Source organism: Struthio camelus, chromosome Z (assembly GCF_040807025.1).
Source record: "Struthio camelus isolate bStrCam1 chromosome Z, bStrCam1.hap1, whole genome shotgun sequence".
In the NCBI taxonomy this organism is placed as follows: Eukaryota; Metazoa; Chordata; class Aves; order Struthioniformes; family Struthionidae; genus Struthio; species Struthio camelus.
In genome coordinates, this window is record NC_090982.1 from 19216141 (window position 1) to 19235274 (window position 19134).

General features: G+C 37.1%; 1 protein-coding gene across 7 annotated transcripts in view; it reads left to right on the forward strand.

The window, feature by feature from the left end:
- KDM4C (lysine demethylase 4C) overlaps nucleotides 1-17090 on the forward strand; it is a 279152-nt gene extending 262062 nt beyond the window's left edge. For 6 of the 7 annotated variants that reach the window (XM_068927788.1, XM_068927796.1, XM_068927789.1 and 3 more), the window contains 3 exons: nucleotides 9389-9508; nucleotides 13477-13569; nucleotides 15937-17090. In XM_068927788.1, the coding sequence (XP_068783889.1) occupies nucleotides 9389-9508; nucleotides 13477-13569; nucleotides 15937-16113 (390 nt within the window). In that variant the 3' untranslated portion in view covers nucleotides 16114-17090. The remainder of the gene's footprint in view (nucleotides 1-9388; nucleotides 9509-13476; nucleotides 13570-15936) is intronic. The other variant, XM_068927795.1, reaches the window with a different exon arrangement.
- The last annotated feature ends 2044 nt before the right edge of the window (nucleotides 17091-19134 follow it).

Genomic DNA, 19134 nt, shown 5'->3' on the forward strand with positions numbered 1-19134 from the left:
GTAGGTGTTGTTTTTTCTTAGTTCCCTGTTGCACGAGAAAGACAGGCAATTGAGTAGATAAGCATATAGGATAGACTAGGGCAAATTAAATCTTCAAATGTAAGTATTATCTTTATACAGTTCCCTGTATATAATGTGCTTTCCACTTTATAATGGAATGCTTTATAGAATCTTATCAATAATGTTTTTGATAAGCTGAAGGTAATACCCACGCAGCTCAGCCAGAGAAACAAAATGGAAGCTAATCCATTACTTAGCAGTTTCAGATAACATGGCTGACTTTGCAGTGCAGCGGCTGAGGGACAGAAATGGATTGAAATTCTCCTTCTGTGTGCAAAGGGAGTGTACATCCCTATCCAGAATCATGAAGAACACAGCAGAGCACAGGGAAAAGACTCAGGATTCAGACGGGAACTCTTGAGGTGGAGTAAGCATGGCTGGAGCAAGGAAACAACATTATTTCCCCCTCCTCCTTTTATTGTGAGGTAGCCTGGGAATTGTAGGAGTTTCAGATATGGTAATTTGCTCTACTTATTGTGCATTTCAGAAGCAGATTATTTCCAGACTTGCCATATGTGTACAGCTGGAGGGGAAAAAGGAGCATTTTCTTTTCTGTGCATTAAATCCTGAGGCAGGGGCAGGTGTAGGAGAAGGACATGAACTAATCCTTGTACTCCTTCGACTGCAGTAGGTTTGCTAGGACCTTCAGGCCTTTAGACCTGTTGGCAGGATATGAGGTGGGACTGTAGGGTTCAGAGTCTGCTATAACTTTACATATGAAATAAAGCAAGGAGGCCTTGTACTTCAGTCAGGCACAGTGCACTGTGGTGTCCTTGCTAACCCAACTTTCCCACCACTCACGCCAAGTTTTATCCTGTAAGAGCACATTTGTACTCTAAATTGAGGCTTCCTCAGTGTCCTCCGTGCTGCATCTCTTTCTGATGCCTTGTACCACCCTGGGCATCCTAAGCTGCATTCTGCAATTTGGTTAGAATTGTGGTCCTTTGGGCAAGTCTGCATCTATCAATTAGCCTTAGGCATGTTTTTTGCTATTAATGCTTTGCTGAAAGATTATATAGCAGTTGAAATAGTAACTTCTAAAGCTAAATATAAATTAAGAAAATTTTTAGACTGCATTCATGAATGCATAATCCATTTGACTTCCTGTTTCCCTTTAATGAAAGCCTATATTCACTGCATAGGGGAAAATTCATTGACATTTTAAGGACAATGTATTATACACAAGTTTAAAGTATTTTTATTCTGTGCATTCTGTTTTCACTTGTGATCCAAGATTACATTTGTTCAATTCCAGTAAGTATTCTGTTAATATGGTGATTTCAGTGAATTTATACCAATTCAAAAACAGAATTGCACTACTGGGAATCAGGCCTGCTCTTTCAAATGCTAATGTGCTGTGTAAAAAGCTGTTCCTGTTTAGATAAAATTCTGACTGTGGCACATTAGCTATCACTCTCTTTTTCATTCAGAATGACTGGGAATATATGAAACCTAATTCTGGGTTTTTTTAGCAATTTGCATAAGTACTGTATACTATCTGTTTCCCAAAGGAAGACATAGTTAACAGTCTTCTGACATCAGCAGGTATATTCAGGGAGTTTCTGCAATTTCTTACTTCACTTCCGTTTTAATGGTGTTAGTAAATATATTCACTATTTTCGACTGCACTATGTTATTTGTCTATATGACAGGCTTTTCTAAATCAGAGGTGTTAGCTTTGATCATGTTGATCATGCTCCGTATAAAACCATCACTTCTAAGCGAGCCTGTGGAAGCTTAATCACTAGCATTGAAGTTGAAAGTTAATGCCAGCTGAAGTAACCTAAGCGGAGGAGACAACTTGCATTAAGTGCCTTAGCAGAACGGCCTTGCTGACGTTTCAGCTCCATCGTCAGGCAGGTTCTGCCTACCTCAGGGAATCCCATGTGAGTCACCTTTCCCGCTTTGCCATGGGAGCCGCCTTCTCTCCTGGATTTTGTTCAGTAAGAGCTAACTCTTTGTGACAGCTTACTCACTGCGTCTTCAGTTCTGCACTTCACCCAATTCATCTGGTTAGTGCGGAGAGCACTGTCTCATAGTAGGTATCCTAGTAGCAGTGAAGTAGGAGAGGAAATTAAATTCAGTTCCTAATTTAAGGAGAAAGTTTAGAAATGGCATCTGCAGTTCAATTGGAGTCAGTGAGAAGACTGCTTCTTCTGCAAAAGCCCAATAATCATACTTACCATTCTGATACTTTTCAGGTTATGGATGTAGGGACTAGAAATTCACTTGAAATCCTATCAATGTAAGTCAGATGTAGTTTGTGCATCTCAATTACAGTTGTCTGACGTAGCCATTTCCATAAACGTTTCATGAATTCTGTGATTAATTCTAGGATACTTGTTTGCTTTAAGTTGAATCCGTGTCCCCAGAAGAAGATGAAAATGGTTTTGGTTCTTCGGTTTTGGTTCTTCAGTTTTGGAGACTACGGCTATTTTTTTAAGTTATTTTTCTGAAACCACGGAATTTCTAAATATAAAGCTGAGATGAGTCAATGTAATGTCTCGCTCCATGCAAATCATGGTTAGATGGACTGATACTGAAGTCTGAGCCATTTTTAAGGGTTCAAGCAATGCGGCAGCTGATAGAAAATGGACAGTTTTTGTGTCATAATTTGATTTTTAAGGTATGTATAAATTATGAACAGACACATGGTGAGCGATAGTAAAAAAAAAAAAATGGAGATAGCCTAGGAAGGCCAGGTTTATTGCAATTATAAAGTCTGATTTAGCTCTAATTCATCTTTTTGGTATCTCTTTCTCTTTCATCTTCAATACCTCAGGGCTAGATTATCAGCTTTCAGTCTTCCAGGAAGAGGATTAGCATATTGTACCACGGCCCCTGAAAGTCTGTAAAGCTGTGAGTCAGGGAGGAAGCAGGAGGTAATGGATCTGTATCACCAGGCGTGTTAGGGATCTGGAGTCGGGTTGCTGCTTGCTTCTGCATTTTACTGTTCCTTTTTCCGAGTTTGCTGGAGAGCAGTAGAGGGAGATTCAAGAGCCCTTGGATATAGACAGCAGCAGCATAGCAAAAGGGCTTCTTGCACGATTTTTCTGCAACATACTTCCTGTAGTGTGATGATTGGAAGATGTCTTACTAGAGGATTTTGATGTCTCATTGTACGGAAATAATGATCAATTTCAAACGTCTAAAATATATTCAGCTAAAGTAATTGTTACAGGTATTTTTCACTGCCAAATTTTCAGCTAGCATTTAAACTATCTTTAGCTTCCCAGGAAGACTATTAGCAGCCAGATTCTGTGTATATTTTTAAGTTAAATCTCTATACTATTCCTTTACCAGAAACTAAAATTTTAAAGAAATTATTGTATATTTCTGTCTGTTGATGGGTTACAGAGACATATGGATAAAACAGCATTAGCAGCGTGGGCTAGCTCACAAAACCTGTTGCAAAAGCCACACTTAACCACTTTAGCCCTGTGTTGTTCATATCAAATATATTGTCAATGGTACTTGACAAGAGTTTGAATAAACAATGATGAGCTTCGTTTTGCAAATAAAAGCAAGCAGCAAGTAAAACCTAGGAATGTCAGGGAGGTGGAAAGAGTAGTTCTTACTAAGTGACATTGAGAAAAATGCTGTAATTAGAGTATAGTCTAAACAAAAAAAAATTATTTGGAATAAATTTTAAAGCAAAGATTTGAAAAATAACAGCTCTCAGCACTGTTAGTGCCAGTTGCACAGATAAGCAATCCTATTACTCTGATGAAAATAAAATTGGAGTTGGTGAAGTTATTCATGTGATAGAGGCTGCTGAGTTAGACCCTCTGCTGATGGAAAGGGGTGCCATCTGATTATATTTGCTCTCTTGGTTAATGCTTGATGAAAGTTTGATACTTCATGTTGTGAATTTATAGAGATGCCTTCATGGGAACAGTACAGAAGAATGTTATTGTATGGTGGACATGGAAATGATTTAACAAGTTCCAGAAAGATTAAATGGTGCAGAAGAGGAAGAGGCTCCTATGCATGTGAAAGGAGATGTCTTAACAAAATAGATTAAGTTATGCCAGTTCATGAATATGAACTTCAGGTTTCTGACACAGCGCAGCTTTAAGGACACAATTCATGCTTATTCAGATAGGTTAGTGGTAAATATGAATAAACTTCAAGACCAGACTGCTCTTAGGCAACTTTATTCTCCCACTTTACTCTGTATACCATAAATCAGCTTTTCATCAATATATTTCTGTTTTTCCTCCCTTGTTTTTGTATAAGCTGAAAAGGAAATCTAAGTCTTCATTAAATAGCTATAGCTATCTGAATGTTTTAGAGTTCTGCTCAGCGAAAACTCGTGGCCAGTAATATTCATCAGCTGTGAAGGAGGGTCTTCAGAGAGTAACTTATTGATTGCAAATCTCTTTTATAATGCAGTGGTTCATTCTCCTCTTCCCTGTTAAGCCCACTGTAGAAGCAACTCAGTAGAGGACTGAATTTAGTAATCTACAAAAAGTGTTCTGATCTGGTCAAGATGGAAATTGATTTTCTCCCTGAGAGAAGTCCCACACAATGCTCATGCAATAATGCAAGTAGGCAGCAAAATACAGCTCTTAAGACAAGACATGTTACTCTATGTTGTCAGTTGTGAGGATCAAATCTGGGACGTTTATCATCGCAATTATTGTATCTTTTCTTGAATCAGGATGGAATCATTTTTTACAGTAACTTCAAAACAATTAACAAGGGCGGCTAGGTAATTCGATGAATTTGCCAGGTGATCTGATGAAGTTGTCCCATGATTCAAATAAACAAGAATTGTCATTATTCCATGTTAAATGGGATTGTTTTCTAGCAACAGTTTTAAACATTCTGCTATATTTAGGTTTATATCTGCTTTAGAAAATAAGCTACATTTTCCTCTTTGGTTTTGTTGCTTCTTTTCAAACAACTCCTTGATGGACAATGACCAGTGTTATTGCTATAATATTAAATGGTCATGATCTTGCATCTGTTGATTTACTCCCCCCCTTCACCAATCATATTCTCCGTTCACCCAAGGTAGTGAATCAGATTTGAAAGGATAAGATTCCATATAAGCTCCCTAAAGGTCAATCTTTGAATTATAAACTGACTGTTGAAAGGCAAAAAATTATAGAAAATACAGGCTAATGAAAAATTTTTTTCTGCTGCTAGATTCAGCAGGTGTATAGTAGTGGGCATTTTGTCCATTCACAATATTCAGGGATTTTTTTAGAGAGCTTCTTGCTTGTCATGTATTTAACTTGAAAAGAACAAATTTTTCGAGTGATATTAATTGCCTTCTTGCAGCTTTTTGGTCTTTTTCATTTAATTGCTGCCTTCCTCACTCATGGGGAAAAAATCCCTCAAAAGGAAAATTATATTGTCTTATTTACTAAAATATTCCACGTTGGCTATGGCAATATTTTCCTTTCTAAGGTTTATCTCTGTATCTAGCTTTCTGTCAGCCAAGAGCCTCTATAAACTAACTTTAGCTGATATGCCTAGTCACAGAATAATTTCATCCTTTCCTAGTACAATCTTTACATGAAAAACTACAGTCAGTATCCCTGCAGCTCTCACTTTAACCTGCAGACTTCTTTTAGCCAATGCCTGAAGATATGAACCACATCTGCTGAGGATGCTCTGTTGATATGCACTGAACTTTAGTCCTGTTGACATTGATGACCACATCACAGAATTTTCTGTTTCATCTGAATTCACTGAAGATATTTGTTTTCAATCTGACTGCTTTAGGTTAAACCAAGAAGAAGTCAAGGGCTCTTATATTTATATAATTCCCCAAGCAATTGTAAAATTTAGAATAGCTGAATTCATAACATAATTGCCAGGAAAAAATTGTAACAATAAAATTGTAGGAATGCAAGGGGCATGTGTTTCTGACAGTTTTGGAAAACAGTCTCAATTGTTCTTCAGTTAATCTTAGATCAGAATAATGCATATATAAAAATATACATGTATAAAAATATATGTATGTGTGTGTACACACACTGCATATATACCCCAAATGGAATGTTTCTAAAACTAGGAAATATTAATTGTAGTAAACAAGAACAATTTTGTAAATTGTTGTAGTTTATGGGTTTTAGCTCAGACTCGGCACTGGTGAGACCGAATATCTGATTACTGGGCTGCTGAGTACAAGAAGGGCATGGACATGATGAAGTGAGTCCATTGAAGGATCATGAAGATGTTTAAGGATCATCTTAACATCTGAGGAGAGGCTCAGATTGCTGAGACTGTTCAGCCTGGAGAAGAGAAGTTTCCAGGGGATCTTATCAATGTGTTTAAATATCTGATGCAGGGCACCAAGGAAGAAGGAGCCAGACTCTCCTCCGTGGTGCCCAGTGGCAGAATGAAATGCAATGGGCAAAAGCTGAAATAGAAGAAACAGAGGTACCTGCCAGCCTGAGCAATTCATTGATTCTATGAAACAGGTGGAATGAGAAATTAGGCACTTAAGAATTGAATAGATATTTCAGTACAGATAGGTAGGATTTGTATCTTTTTATGTGAAGAAGAAAAAGTACTGTACTGGGGCTTCGTTTACGGAACAGAAAATATAGAACTGTAGGGGAAACGTACATGGTTTACAAATTCAGTATAGATTTAACCCACATTATATGTTATTTACAATCGGTGTATAGGAATGTTGAGGGCTCACCATATCTTGATGTCTGACTTTTCGTGATATAACTAAGAAGTGTGAGGTTATATGTTTGCAGCTTTGTCAGCCTAAGAAATGGGTCTACTCGTACGCCAGAAGAAAATGGTGAGAATTATTTTTGCAGGAAAAGATAGAATCTCTAAATAAATCGTGTAGATCAATACAAAATAAAATTTAGGTTTTCTGTAGCAGAAAGCAGCACGAACTATTTGGTATGGCTTCCCTAAACATTGTTCCATAGACTAGGATATTGTGGTAATACATGAAGAATGGATTTGTATTGTAGTTCCAGGTCATTTTAGCTGTTCGCATAAGAACTCTAATTTACCATATGAACAATTCCATTACTTCTGTGAGAATTTTTGTGAGAATTTTTTCTTATAGGAGGTGCAGAGGGAGCAATTCAAGCTGGGTTTTTATTCTTGGAAAATTAATGTTTGGATTGACATTCTTAATGGATTGTTTGTTTTAGGAAATTCGCATTTTCCATGATGCATTTTAGAAATTTGGTTCCAGACACTTAGTCAAAATGTGTGTATGGTTTTTTTTTTTCCTTTTTGTGCCTTAACACTAAACAGACAGAAGCAGCAAAATCAGTTATGAGAACAGGCATCTTCACTGTCATCACAAAGGACAGACTATTCAAAATATAATCTCATTTAAATTATAGTGGGTGCTGTGAAAGAGTTTAGCAATCCCTGCTTCCCTGAGAAGTCATAGTTATTCTACTGTTGAAAATCAGGCAGTAGCCCTTTTTTTTCCTTCTGTTCCCTCTCCCTGTAAATAAAGAAAAGGGTAATGCAGTAATACCACCTACTACCCTAGAAGTGGGTACCCATTGGGTAAATTATGAGATTTAGAGGATGCATCTTGCTGTATCCGTAACAGCTGCCTTTGCAAGCCAGACATGCAGGGCGTAGTTTCGAGCTGTCCCCTTGGCATAGCTCCCGAGGGATCACAGAGGCAGCATCTGTTCTGCAGGAACATGTATTTCTGGGGAAGTCCAACTTTTCATTAGTTTTCTCAAGGGTTGAATCAAATTTGTGGGTTAAGATACATGTGATTAAAATCACTTTAAAAGGCTTGGATTTGGTTCTAACCTGATATGTTAACAAGGTAATATTCGAAGAAGGATCACAAAGACTTATTAGCTATGTCACTGCTGGTGTGGTTTTACTCTCAGTTTTTCTGTTCTTTGTCAAAATGATTGGCAGCCTCAGTTGGAAGTGCCCAGTGAACTCAGAAATACATGAAAGCAATAATATACATTTTGAAAACTAGTCTATATAAATCTGAGACTTTGAAAATGGCAGTAGGGCTGCAGCAGCCTGGGGTGACACAGTGTACTGAGTAGCCTTGTCAGCATACCTAAGTCCTTTTTGGCTTTATCCCTTCTCTTTCCATTTTAGATCACTCCGCAGTGTGCTCAGACAACGTGGCCATTGAACGGCGCCTCTCATACCTCAGAGAATGCCACTAAATTAGCTCTAATTTATATCACAAGTCATGTGGTGTAGTCATTACAGACTGTAGGTGTCTTTTTTGCAGGGAATATGTGGCAGACATAGCTTCCAAAGAACTGGTACGCACAGATAGGACGTAAAGGTTTTTCTATGGAAAATCATGTAGCTCCTGATGGGGACTGCCATATTAATGGGTCTGTGGTTGGTGTGCTCTGCAAATGGGCCATTTGGAGCTAAGGAGACCGTGGGAAGAACATAATACAACGAGCGTAAAATGTGCTGCTCTGACATGTGCAATAAGTGAGGCAAGTGTAATTATTCCTGCAGCTACCTTTCGAAGTGTATTGCTTTCCAGAATAAGGACCCAGGTCAGCTAACTGGTGTACTTTCTCACAGTATCACCTAGCCCCTGGCTTCCATTTGAAGGCTAACAGCAAGTAGCTTCATCTCTTCCTTCCCTCACAGGCTTCAAATATATAGAAGCAACCCAGCACCGTATCAGACCTATTTCTTACTTACTGATGGAAGCTGTTTTGACTGTAGCTGAACGTTCATGAATTAGCAAAAGTATAACACAGTTTTATGTATTTTCCTTACATGCTCAAAAAGACAACTTGTTTCTCTGCCAGCATCCAAGCTAATACACAGGAAAAAGCTGCCTTATATCTTGTCAAGAAAAAAAAAAAGTTCCTTGCCATAAACATTTAAACTCTGTGTTTGTCCTTCAACTGAGCAAAGCGCTCACTGGCATTCCCACCCTTTTCAGTTTGATCAGTCATCAGTCTGCTTCAGGTGCTAAAGTTGGCATCTAGCAAAAATGCATTGCTATTAACAAAACATGAATTACTTAAATATGTAATAGAAAAAGTGCTGCAAATACGCAAGTGCACTTTGGTGATCTTCATTTTCAATGTGGGACAGAAATGAATCTGGAGAAATGTGTAGCTGTCTGATTTATGCATATGTTGTCTTACCAGTGCAACATCAAGCAGTTAAGGCAGTGTTTCTGTGGTCTTTATTTCCTTTTCATAAAGGCTTACAGTGTGTTATGCTAGCCTATTAGCAAGATTATAAAAGTTGAAACAGATATAGTGATAACTCTTCTCCAATTATCCGGCTGTAAGAAGCAGTTCACTGTTAATTTCAAAGTGTAGAAGCTCATTCACTGACTTGAGAAACTATCCTTGTTCGTAAACAGAGCAGAGATTGCCTAAAGCTAGGTCCACCTGCAGAAGGAGAAGTTGTCCAGGTGAAGTGGCCTGATGGAAAATTGTATGGTGCAAAGTATCTGGGAACAAACATAGCTCATGTGTATCAGGTGAGTATCTGTATTTATTACCATGTGCCTGTCTTTCAGATGTCTTTATTCTGAGTTGCCCATTCTGCTCTAACGTTGCAAGCCACAGCTTGAGAGCTGCAGAAGGCAGGAGTGTGGACTGTATTGTAACTGATGTACTTACACTAACAGCTGTCCAAAACATTAATAAGCACTGTGCACTCTTTGGGATTGGAGGTTTCATCTGTTCTTATGGAAGCAAGAAAATGGGTTATTAATCAGAACTAGGTATTAATCAGTACTCTTCATTTTACAAGGTGGAATGGGGAGAACATTAAGATGGCAAGATGACATTTGTTATTTTTCTCCAGGTTATTTACTTTTATTTAATGCTGGGTAATTATTTAATTAATGATATAGATGATATAGATGATATATGAATAATGATATAGATGTAATTAGTGATGTGTGACTGTAATCAGCCTCAAGCATTTCATAAAAAGGATGGAAGGAAAGACAGTGAGAAGAGAGTACAGATAGCGCCGTTTTCATTTGTCTAAAGCACTTTCATATTAATTAACGTATAATCTAAGGAGTGCTTTGTCCTTAGCAAACAAAGTAGGGAACTGAGCACTGTAGGCAAGGGCAAAAAGCTGACTTTTGATTTCAGAGACATAATCATTGTTTTTTTATGTGCTTGCCCTTGAGAAAAATCAGTCAGCAGCTGAGTACCTGAGTGAATGGTAGAAACTGCAGTAAAACAATCACAATAATTAATACCACTTCTGAAAGAATGACAATCTAGGTACATTTCATTCATATATATATATGTGTGTGTGTGTGTGTGTGTGTGTGTGTGTGTATATATACATATATGTATGTATTCATTTTCACTTATGTAACTCTGTTCATCTGAGGATCTCACATTACTCTAGAAAAATGGCAAATTTACTGTTGTATCTGTATATAAATTAAGGCACAGAGAGGCTAAATGACTTGCTGCGATGACCTTCTCACTTTGCCAATGACTTGCAATCGAACTCAAGTCCTTAAGTGCCTGATCTCTTGAGCTAGTCTCTAAATCTTACCTCTTTCCTTATGTTTAATGGCTGTATTATGTCATGAAGGTGAAAAGTTCTTTATAAAATATAAAGATTGTTGTTCTATAGTAATGTTAATCTTCAAAGCATTTAATCTTCTAAACAGTTTGTCTTCCAAGAAATAAGGTAGATTAGATTAATGTTGTTATTATCTTTTATATGTGAAAAAACTGATGTAGTAAAACTGAACTTCTTAGTCTTATTTTTGACCTATAACACAACATAAGGAAATTGGATTAATTTAAGGAAAATGGATTAGCATAAGGAGACTCAGAAAGGTTCTGAGTTCTTCAGCATAACAGTGATGAGAGACTACAGTAAGCTGCCTTGCAACAGCCCCTGTCATTGGGGAAATAGCAGTGATTAGATGGAGCCCAGATTGCACTGCATAGGGTGTGGAGACTACCAAGTGTTTCACTCTGTAGGACAGGATAGGAGGCTGCCATAATGGTGGAGGTGTCATACTGGTGACTGAAAGACTATGACATGGAGGGTGCAAGGCTAACTTCAGGACACGTTAGTAGTGCTTCCTCCAGTCTTTTCTATGCACTTTGTGTGATAGCCCCCAGCATATATGCATACACGTGCACTCTTCTTCTCTTAGAGGGTACCACAAAAGGAGAAACTGAAAGGGAGGCTTCAGAAACAAGCTATTATAATCTCATAAAATATCTACAAATCTTTTCTACTCAGACAAATCTGTGATTTTTCATCACGCTCATGAGACATTTACACAGAATGCACAGTGTGACAGCACTTGTGTGTGCAGAAGCTATGACAGCACACCAGAATTCATGTTACCCAGTTTGACATCTGCAGAATGGTTATGCTACACAATCCTGACGCAGAATTTTACATGCCAGATGAAGCATGGGTTTGCTTTAAGTGAAATTGTTAATATCTGAGATCTGTTTGATGTCTTGATCATTTTCAGTATTTATATGATTGTTTTCAATATTTTTATGAGTTTTAGGAAATGATTAAATCATTCTTTCACCCTATTAATTGCTTTCTAAGCAATTTCAGCTGACCCTTTAATTGATAAGGTCCTGATATAAAAGAATCTCATGGAGAGAATAACATACTACACAGACTGATACAGTACAGTAGCAGCAGGGCAAACAACATACTAGATAAAATTGCTAGTTTGAAATAGAGTATCTGCAGTCTGGATTAAATTGGAGCTATTAGAGACGGTGAGTTTACATTTTGCATGAATCATGATACTGCTGAAAGTCTTAGAGGAAATTTTGTGTTTGCCTTTAACAGTATCACAAATTTATTTCCAGTGTGGCATGCTGAAATGCAGCTTAAAAAATTTCCATTTACTGTTCATTGTAGATGTTCAATATCTCATATATCTCATACTGGAAGCATGCCAGATTCTCTGATGTGGAGCAGTTGCCTCCCGCTACACTACTAGTGAAACCAAAAAGATTGGCCATTCAGGAAGTGATTTTCTGAGCACATGGAGTCAACGGAGACTATTTCCTGCCAACTTTTTCTGCTAGTGATACTAAAAGCGTATTGCCAAGTGTTTTATGCAGTAAGGAGCAAGAACAGCGTAAAGGCTTTCCTGTGCCCTGATGACAAACAGCTAAATTGTCATTATTTGGTTAAAAAAGTTTAAGCTGCAATGACTTTTAAGTTCTATAACTTAGTACTTACAGACTAGGTCTATGGGGTTACTAATGGGAGCAGAGGGAGGCAAAGATGACTTTTGTGACTCTTTTGCAGTTATGTGTTTGGTGGATTTTAAATGCGTTCCAGATTTGTGCATCTGTGTTAAACTGCTGTTAAAAATCCTGCTCTGAAATACGTTAATAGCTCATAGATCTCTATCTTGACTGTTGATGCTGGATATACCATGTCAATCTTCTCAGCTGTTCACAATTAATCCAACATATTCATTGTATTTGAAGGTAGTAGTTTGAAACTTCATGGCAAGGTTTTAATTTGAACCTGCAAAACCTAGTAAATTTACAAGTGCAGATACATGATTTCTCAGACTTGTCTATGATAATGCTTTTGGTAAGTTTTCCTACATGTATATTTGGGCTTACTCTTCCAACCTAGGTCTGTTGTCATTCAAATGGTCTCATTAAGCCACCTTAATGCAGGATGGGACTTCTTTTACATTTTTGCCAAACTATTTTTTAACTACAGTTTCTGTAGGAACTCAAACCACAATCGCAGATAATAGCTGAAATTCACTATTGTTAGATGAAGTATTAAAAAAATCAGCAGCTACTGAAAAGGCATAAATGCTTCAAAGCCTCAGCATTTTAACATTCCCCACACCTAGTTACATTTCCTTTCTCATTTTCTGCTAACGGGGTTCATGCTGGATTAAATCTAAACCTAAGCATGATAAAGCTTTTCATCTTCTGAACAGAGCATTTTAAAGAAATTCCATCAGATTCAATAAAATTCTGTTAACTGGTATTTCCTTAGTTGTCACTCATACTTTCTTTCTTTTGACATGGTCTCCCTCAACCTTGAAGCACAGGATGTTAAAATTATTTTTTATTTATTAGAAGCAAGTAAAAAAATTAGAGGCAAATAAAAAAGACATGAAGATATGTTAATGTGCCACTCTTGCAAAATAATGGTATCTGTTATTACTGTTTGGCTTTTGTAATCCAACAAACTTTTACTTTGTTGTATGTATGCATATCAGTGTTGATTTTGAAGTGTCTCTGCTCTTTAAACTGAATAGCGGTTGTTTTCAGCCTATACTGTGTGGTAATTTATCAGTAATAACATTTTTTCTGTTTTATCCTAACTGTACCTTCCTCAAACAGATAACAAACTATTTGTATATAAATCTTCTATGTTTGCAAATATGTATTTGTTCAGAGATATTCTCAGAAACTTCCTTTATTTTTAAATTCCCATTTTTTCAATTAGGTTGAATTTGAAGATGGTTCTCACATAGCAATGAAGAGAGAAGAGATATACACTCTAGATGAAGAACTGCCTAAGAGAGTAAAAGCACGTTTTGTGAGTATTTGCAAATGATGCCTTTATAGCATTTATATGCTCAAAATGACAATAACACTAGCCTCATCTTTATTCTGGACTCTCCCTTTAAATAGGACAAAGATTTTGTGAAGGCTGTAGTGATATGGCTAGCTAAATTAGCACACAGTTAGCACAAATGTACAGGTGACAGTGAGAATGGTTAGTTGTTCTTCTGGTACGGGCAAATGCTGTTATTAGACATAATTGTCTTGTCTTCTGCAGAGAACATCTTAGTAGAACATCTGTCAGATCATGAAGGATCAAGTTAGGAAATGTGTTAACTTGACAGGCGTACCGTTCTTTCTGTACGCTTATAAAATATGTATACTGCTGTTTTAAACTTTCCGTGTTCTCAGAACTTTGTGATTTTGAGAGCACTGCATTTAATAAAAATGCAATTAACTTGTCCTAGGAAACTAAGTACCTGATCAGAGCTGGTCAAATCAATGGCTGGACTCACCATCCTTTTGGTAGTCTTTGGTTTAAAGCCAAAGCTCCTCTATATTTTCTCAGTTTCCTGCAGTTTCAAACATCATCCACAAGATAGTTGTTCACATATGAACCTTACCTCTTTTCCAAATGTCGTATAAGAAGCATAACTGTTTGTGATTGAAAAGGGCCAAATTCCGATAAACTGCTGTTGGAGGAGACAGCCAATTGCCATTACTTGTCTTTGTCATTAATGCTGTAAAACTGATCCAATACTATGTTTTCTAGGGTGTGTCTGTTCAGATGAATTCCATGGACTAAACATACTAGAGATGGGGTAGAGGTAGTTGAAGCAGAGTTCAATCTGACCTTCGCTTTCTGTGCCTCTTGGCATCTGTGCTTGCCATTATTATCATTACCCTTTGCAGCCAGTTCCCAACAGGTACCCTCAAAATGGATATAGTGTCTGTCAGAAGCTAGTAGTGTGTCAAAGGAAATGGTGAGCATCATTTGTGAAAGGGACAGCAAGGGTGAGAGTGGACAAGAGATAGAGAAACCTGAGGTTGTCAGCCTGCTAAGGAAGTGTTCAGTCAGCAGGATCTTTTGTTTTCCCAAAGGAACAGAATAAGACTGGGAGAGCTCTTTCTAATGGGAGGTGCAGTGATCAAATATTCTTGAGTAAGACACTTTTTTGCCATTTTCTTTGGGATAAGTCCACTCATCTTTCAATGTCTTAACCATCTAGCTTGAAAAATACTAAATGAGCCACCTGGCTGTATTCATTAAGAGGTTTTTCATTATGTTCAGAAAGGGTTCCATTACCATTTATTGTTTTTGCAGACTGTTTGTAGAAGGCATTTATAATTAACTGGACATTCTGTAAATCTATTTTACTGTTGCATTTCACGAAGAATAACAATACAGATATAGCTAGGTTTATGTTTTTCTTTTAAAAATAGCATTTTTATAGATGGATATTTTATTTTTGTGTGTGACACCATTAACTTTTTATGGGAGTTAAGTGTAGTTTAAAAACATTAAATTTAGTCAACTAAATAAAACAAACCCCAGCCTGTGCTCAGACCTCTGCATGATTCCCTAGTAATCCCTCAGATTCTATAAATACGCTGCTTAGTCCTCAAAGTATTCTTAATATCCTCTTCACCTCTTCACACTGACGACAGTGAAATTTAAAGGTATCTTATAGCATCTATTTCCCCTTTTGGAAATATATGACTCTAATTATTTTTATATGATGCATTTTCTAATCCTTGGAGTTTTACTATTGACTCCAATAATGCAAGTTTATCCGAAAATTTCTGCTTCTTTTTTTCCCAAATGGCTTGCTGTTTGGTGTCCCACTGCTTTGTTTCATTTGATGCCCAATAGCTTTGCATTTGCTGACAACTAGCTGAACCGGTCGGTAGCTCTTGTTCTTTCCAAATTATGCAGTGGACAGGTTTTTTTCAGTGGTCCATGTCGTAGTACCTTACACTTACAACTTGCCTAAATAAAGCACAATGGTCAATAATATCTGGTACTGTTAGCAATGAGCCTACCTAACAATTGCATCACTTCAGTGTTCCTATTTTTAACTCTCAGTCAGAGTGATCTCTGATATCCAGGTAGAATTGAAGATAACTAGCATCAGACACGTGATTTTAAAGGAACGGTACAGATCTAGAGAATTAAATGATATGTAGTGCATGCAATAGCTAGAAAAAAAAATTATTTAAAAGGTATATTTAACATGAAGACATTTTCCTGAAAACTCTGTTATAGCTCTATAATCAGTAATATAGCTAACCTGATAGTGATGTAATAAAATAAATCTATATTTCCATGTGACTTTCCTAGAATACATCAGAGTGTGATGGCCTATATGAAACTGAATGTGTGATTAATGTCTGATTTTAGTCTACAGCCTCTGACATGAAATTTGAAGATACGTTTTATGGAGGAGATATAATTCAGGGAGAAAAGAAGAGACAGAGAGTATTGAGTTCCCGTTTTAAGAATGAATATGTGGATGACCCGGGATACCGCACCTTCTTGAAAAGCTCATTCCAGAAAAAATGCCAGAAGGGGCTATAAAGGATGCAGTGAAGTTGCATGCAGAAGCACATGCACAAACACATGTGCTGCAGAGACATAAACAGGTTATAGTTGGCTAAAAAGCATACAACATTAGCAGATGTGATGGTTTGAAGATGGCATCTCTTCAGTGTATTAAATTGGTTTTGGGTTAATTGGACACTTGGTTTTACAGCAAATTAGTCCATACATCAACCTGCTAAGTTCAAGTCCTTCAGTTATGGTTTCTTCAGTTAATGTATTACAAGTTTTTGTCCGTTCTCCATCATGAAACAGGAGAAAATCAGGTGAGGTGAAGAGGGGTTGCACAGTTAAATGCTGAAGATAACTTTCGGTCCTGCTTCCACTGAAGCCAGTGGTAAAAGTCCCATTGGCTGGTGTGGGAGAAGATTCAGGTTCTAGGTGATCTGGTTAGAAATGTAAAATGTATTGCACTGTCTTTCCCAAAGAAGAGAAGTCTTAGTAGCCAGAGGTGATTTCAGTGGCTAGTTTTTTTCTGCAGACAGGAAAGGATGTTAAGTTTAATAATAGCAGTTTTTATAAAACATTTTTAAAACAAATAGAAATATGTGCATTATTAAGACCTACAAAAGTTGTACTTATTTACTTGGTACAGTGCTTTTACCTTTTTATATCACTCCTGCTTTCAGTAGGGTTTGATGTGGAATCAGCTGTTGACTTAAATATTTTTTTGGCTTTTGAGAAAGAAATCTTCAGCACAGCAAGGGGATTTTGTATATTTAAAGAGGGATATTTTGGCAGTTATTTTTAAACATGATTTTCATAAAGCCTATTAAAATAGCTATTTGTAAAATAAGATTTTTTTCATTATATGTATGTAAAATTAGAGTTTAAATATATATGCTTAACAGGCTAGTTTTGAACTAATATAATATGGTCTTCCTTTTAAAATAATAGTCTGTCAATGTAATAATGTTTAAAAATAAATAAATAAATATTGCTCTTTTGCTTACTATATTCTGTGCCTGTTGATGTGGTTATCAATCAGGAATCAAGCAACTCTGCTATATGGAATATGCATGTACACAACACAGTATACACACAGACACGCACAAGGATTAGTATTAAACCAGTAACTTAATAAATTCGGTACTTTGATTTCTTATCTTTCTGTTTCTCTTCTGTCTTTTTGATCTTGACCTTTTTGGGTGTTTCAAAGAAAGCAGCAAGTCTGTTTCATTGTAGCCCTTGCATGCCACTTCTTGTTTTTTAGAGTGGACAATGAAATCTTTTAACTCACTGTGTGACACATTGATTGACAATTTAATTTTTCTGTGTTAGATTTTCTGCATTACTGTCTTTTTTGTTCCGTGAAATCGCACAGAATCTCTTTAGTCTCAAAGAAATTGCTTAGCTGTGACAATTGCAATGTCTTTCTAATTGAGAACACTTTCTCGAGGTAGTAGTGTGTAGTGAGGGCTATCTAGCGTATTTCAGAGTATCAGAGCTCTTTCTGGCATTTGTAAAGGAAAAATAAAAACTAATGGTGCAGAGGTCTTATTTGCAAAATGCAGGATTTTTGCTACTGATGTGACCTGTTATGACCCAGTGAATAAATTACTCAATCTCTATACATGGAGTCAACATCTTTCTCTTCAGGTTCTTTGAGGTCTGCTGATTAAAGTGCTGCAAAAAACAGGTGTAAAATATTCATTCAAATCAGTTGGCTTGTTTTTCCTTCCATCTTTCAGCAAAAAATCCCCTTTACTTTGGAAGTTCTGGAAGGCTTCTGAATAGTTTTTTTTAACTTTTTACATCCCTATAACATGGATATCCTTCTTTTCCCAGACTGGAAAAATAATTATCTTGATTCTTAATAAATAGCTTTAGAATTTAAAGGGAAAACAGCACAATGGTTCCCTGTGAAGCACTAAACTGCCTCATAGTTTAGTAGTGGAAAATCTGAAAATTTGACTTAAAAAAAAACAGTGTTTAGGGTATTGGCTTGGAAAATGGCTGTGTCAAATATCTTCTGTTGGAAAGCAAAGAGTTGTCTTGACATCTATCTAGTAGTAATACCATGTTTTAAGTAGGGAGGAATGTTAGACTTAAAAGAATACAATGGGAATTTTGTTTTATTATTTAAGACATTAAACTTTGTCTCTTGAAGAGGCCTCTTTACCTCTTTATAACTGGACCTCCTGGTTTCTCTGTCTTTGTTTCATTATCTATTAGGCTGAGATTATGACATTCATCTCATTGATCTTTGTTCACTGATAGGTGCCAGAAAGTGGGTGCTATGTAAATGAAGAGCGCAATTGTCACGATTGCAGTTTTGTGCCTCCTGTCTCAGGACCTCATGGCACTTGCAGACTGTATTTGCCTTACAACTGGTCTAGAGGAGCTTTCCTACACCTTTACCATTCCTGAAATTTTGTCTGCTTTTCAATTCCATGTCAAGTATCTATTGTGGACTTTTCAGGTACGTGAGTGGCAGATGCACGCCCTGTGCCTGGCGTGCTGTGCTCCGAGACACCAGGAGCTTGCCACCATCTGAATCAGGCAGGTGGACATTGAATGTAGCCTCTTGCAATCCTTGTGGACAATTTTGAATAGCCAGGAAAACACTGTTTCTTTTCTCTCACATCAGTGAAGACTTTATGTGCTATCTATGCCCTGATTTTAGAAGCAGAATAAAGTGTAACTGTCAGTGTGGCTTTCAACCAGCAAACAGGAGTTTTCCTTTTACCCCTTTTCAAGCCACTGACCGGGGAAGTTGCTTTTATCAGAACCACAGAAAAGTTGCCCGTGCTCTCACCAAATGCCAGAGGTAGGCCCGTATCAAATGACCCCCAAAGCCTCTTCTTCATCTTATTTTTTAATGAAAATTCAGTTATTCTAGCACGGGCTATTCTAGATGCAGATGGTCTCTCTCTGTGTTGGTCCTTTTATTTTTGACCAAAATCCCAGCTGGGGCATGAAGAAATTTCAGGTGCAAAAATGTCTTTTCTGATGAAGAAGCGTCAGACCAGTCAGCATTCATGACCATTCTGCTTACAG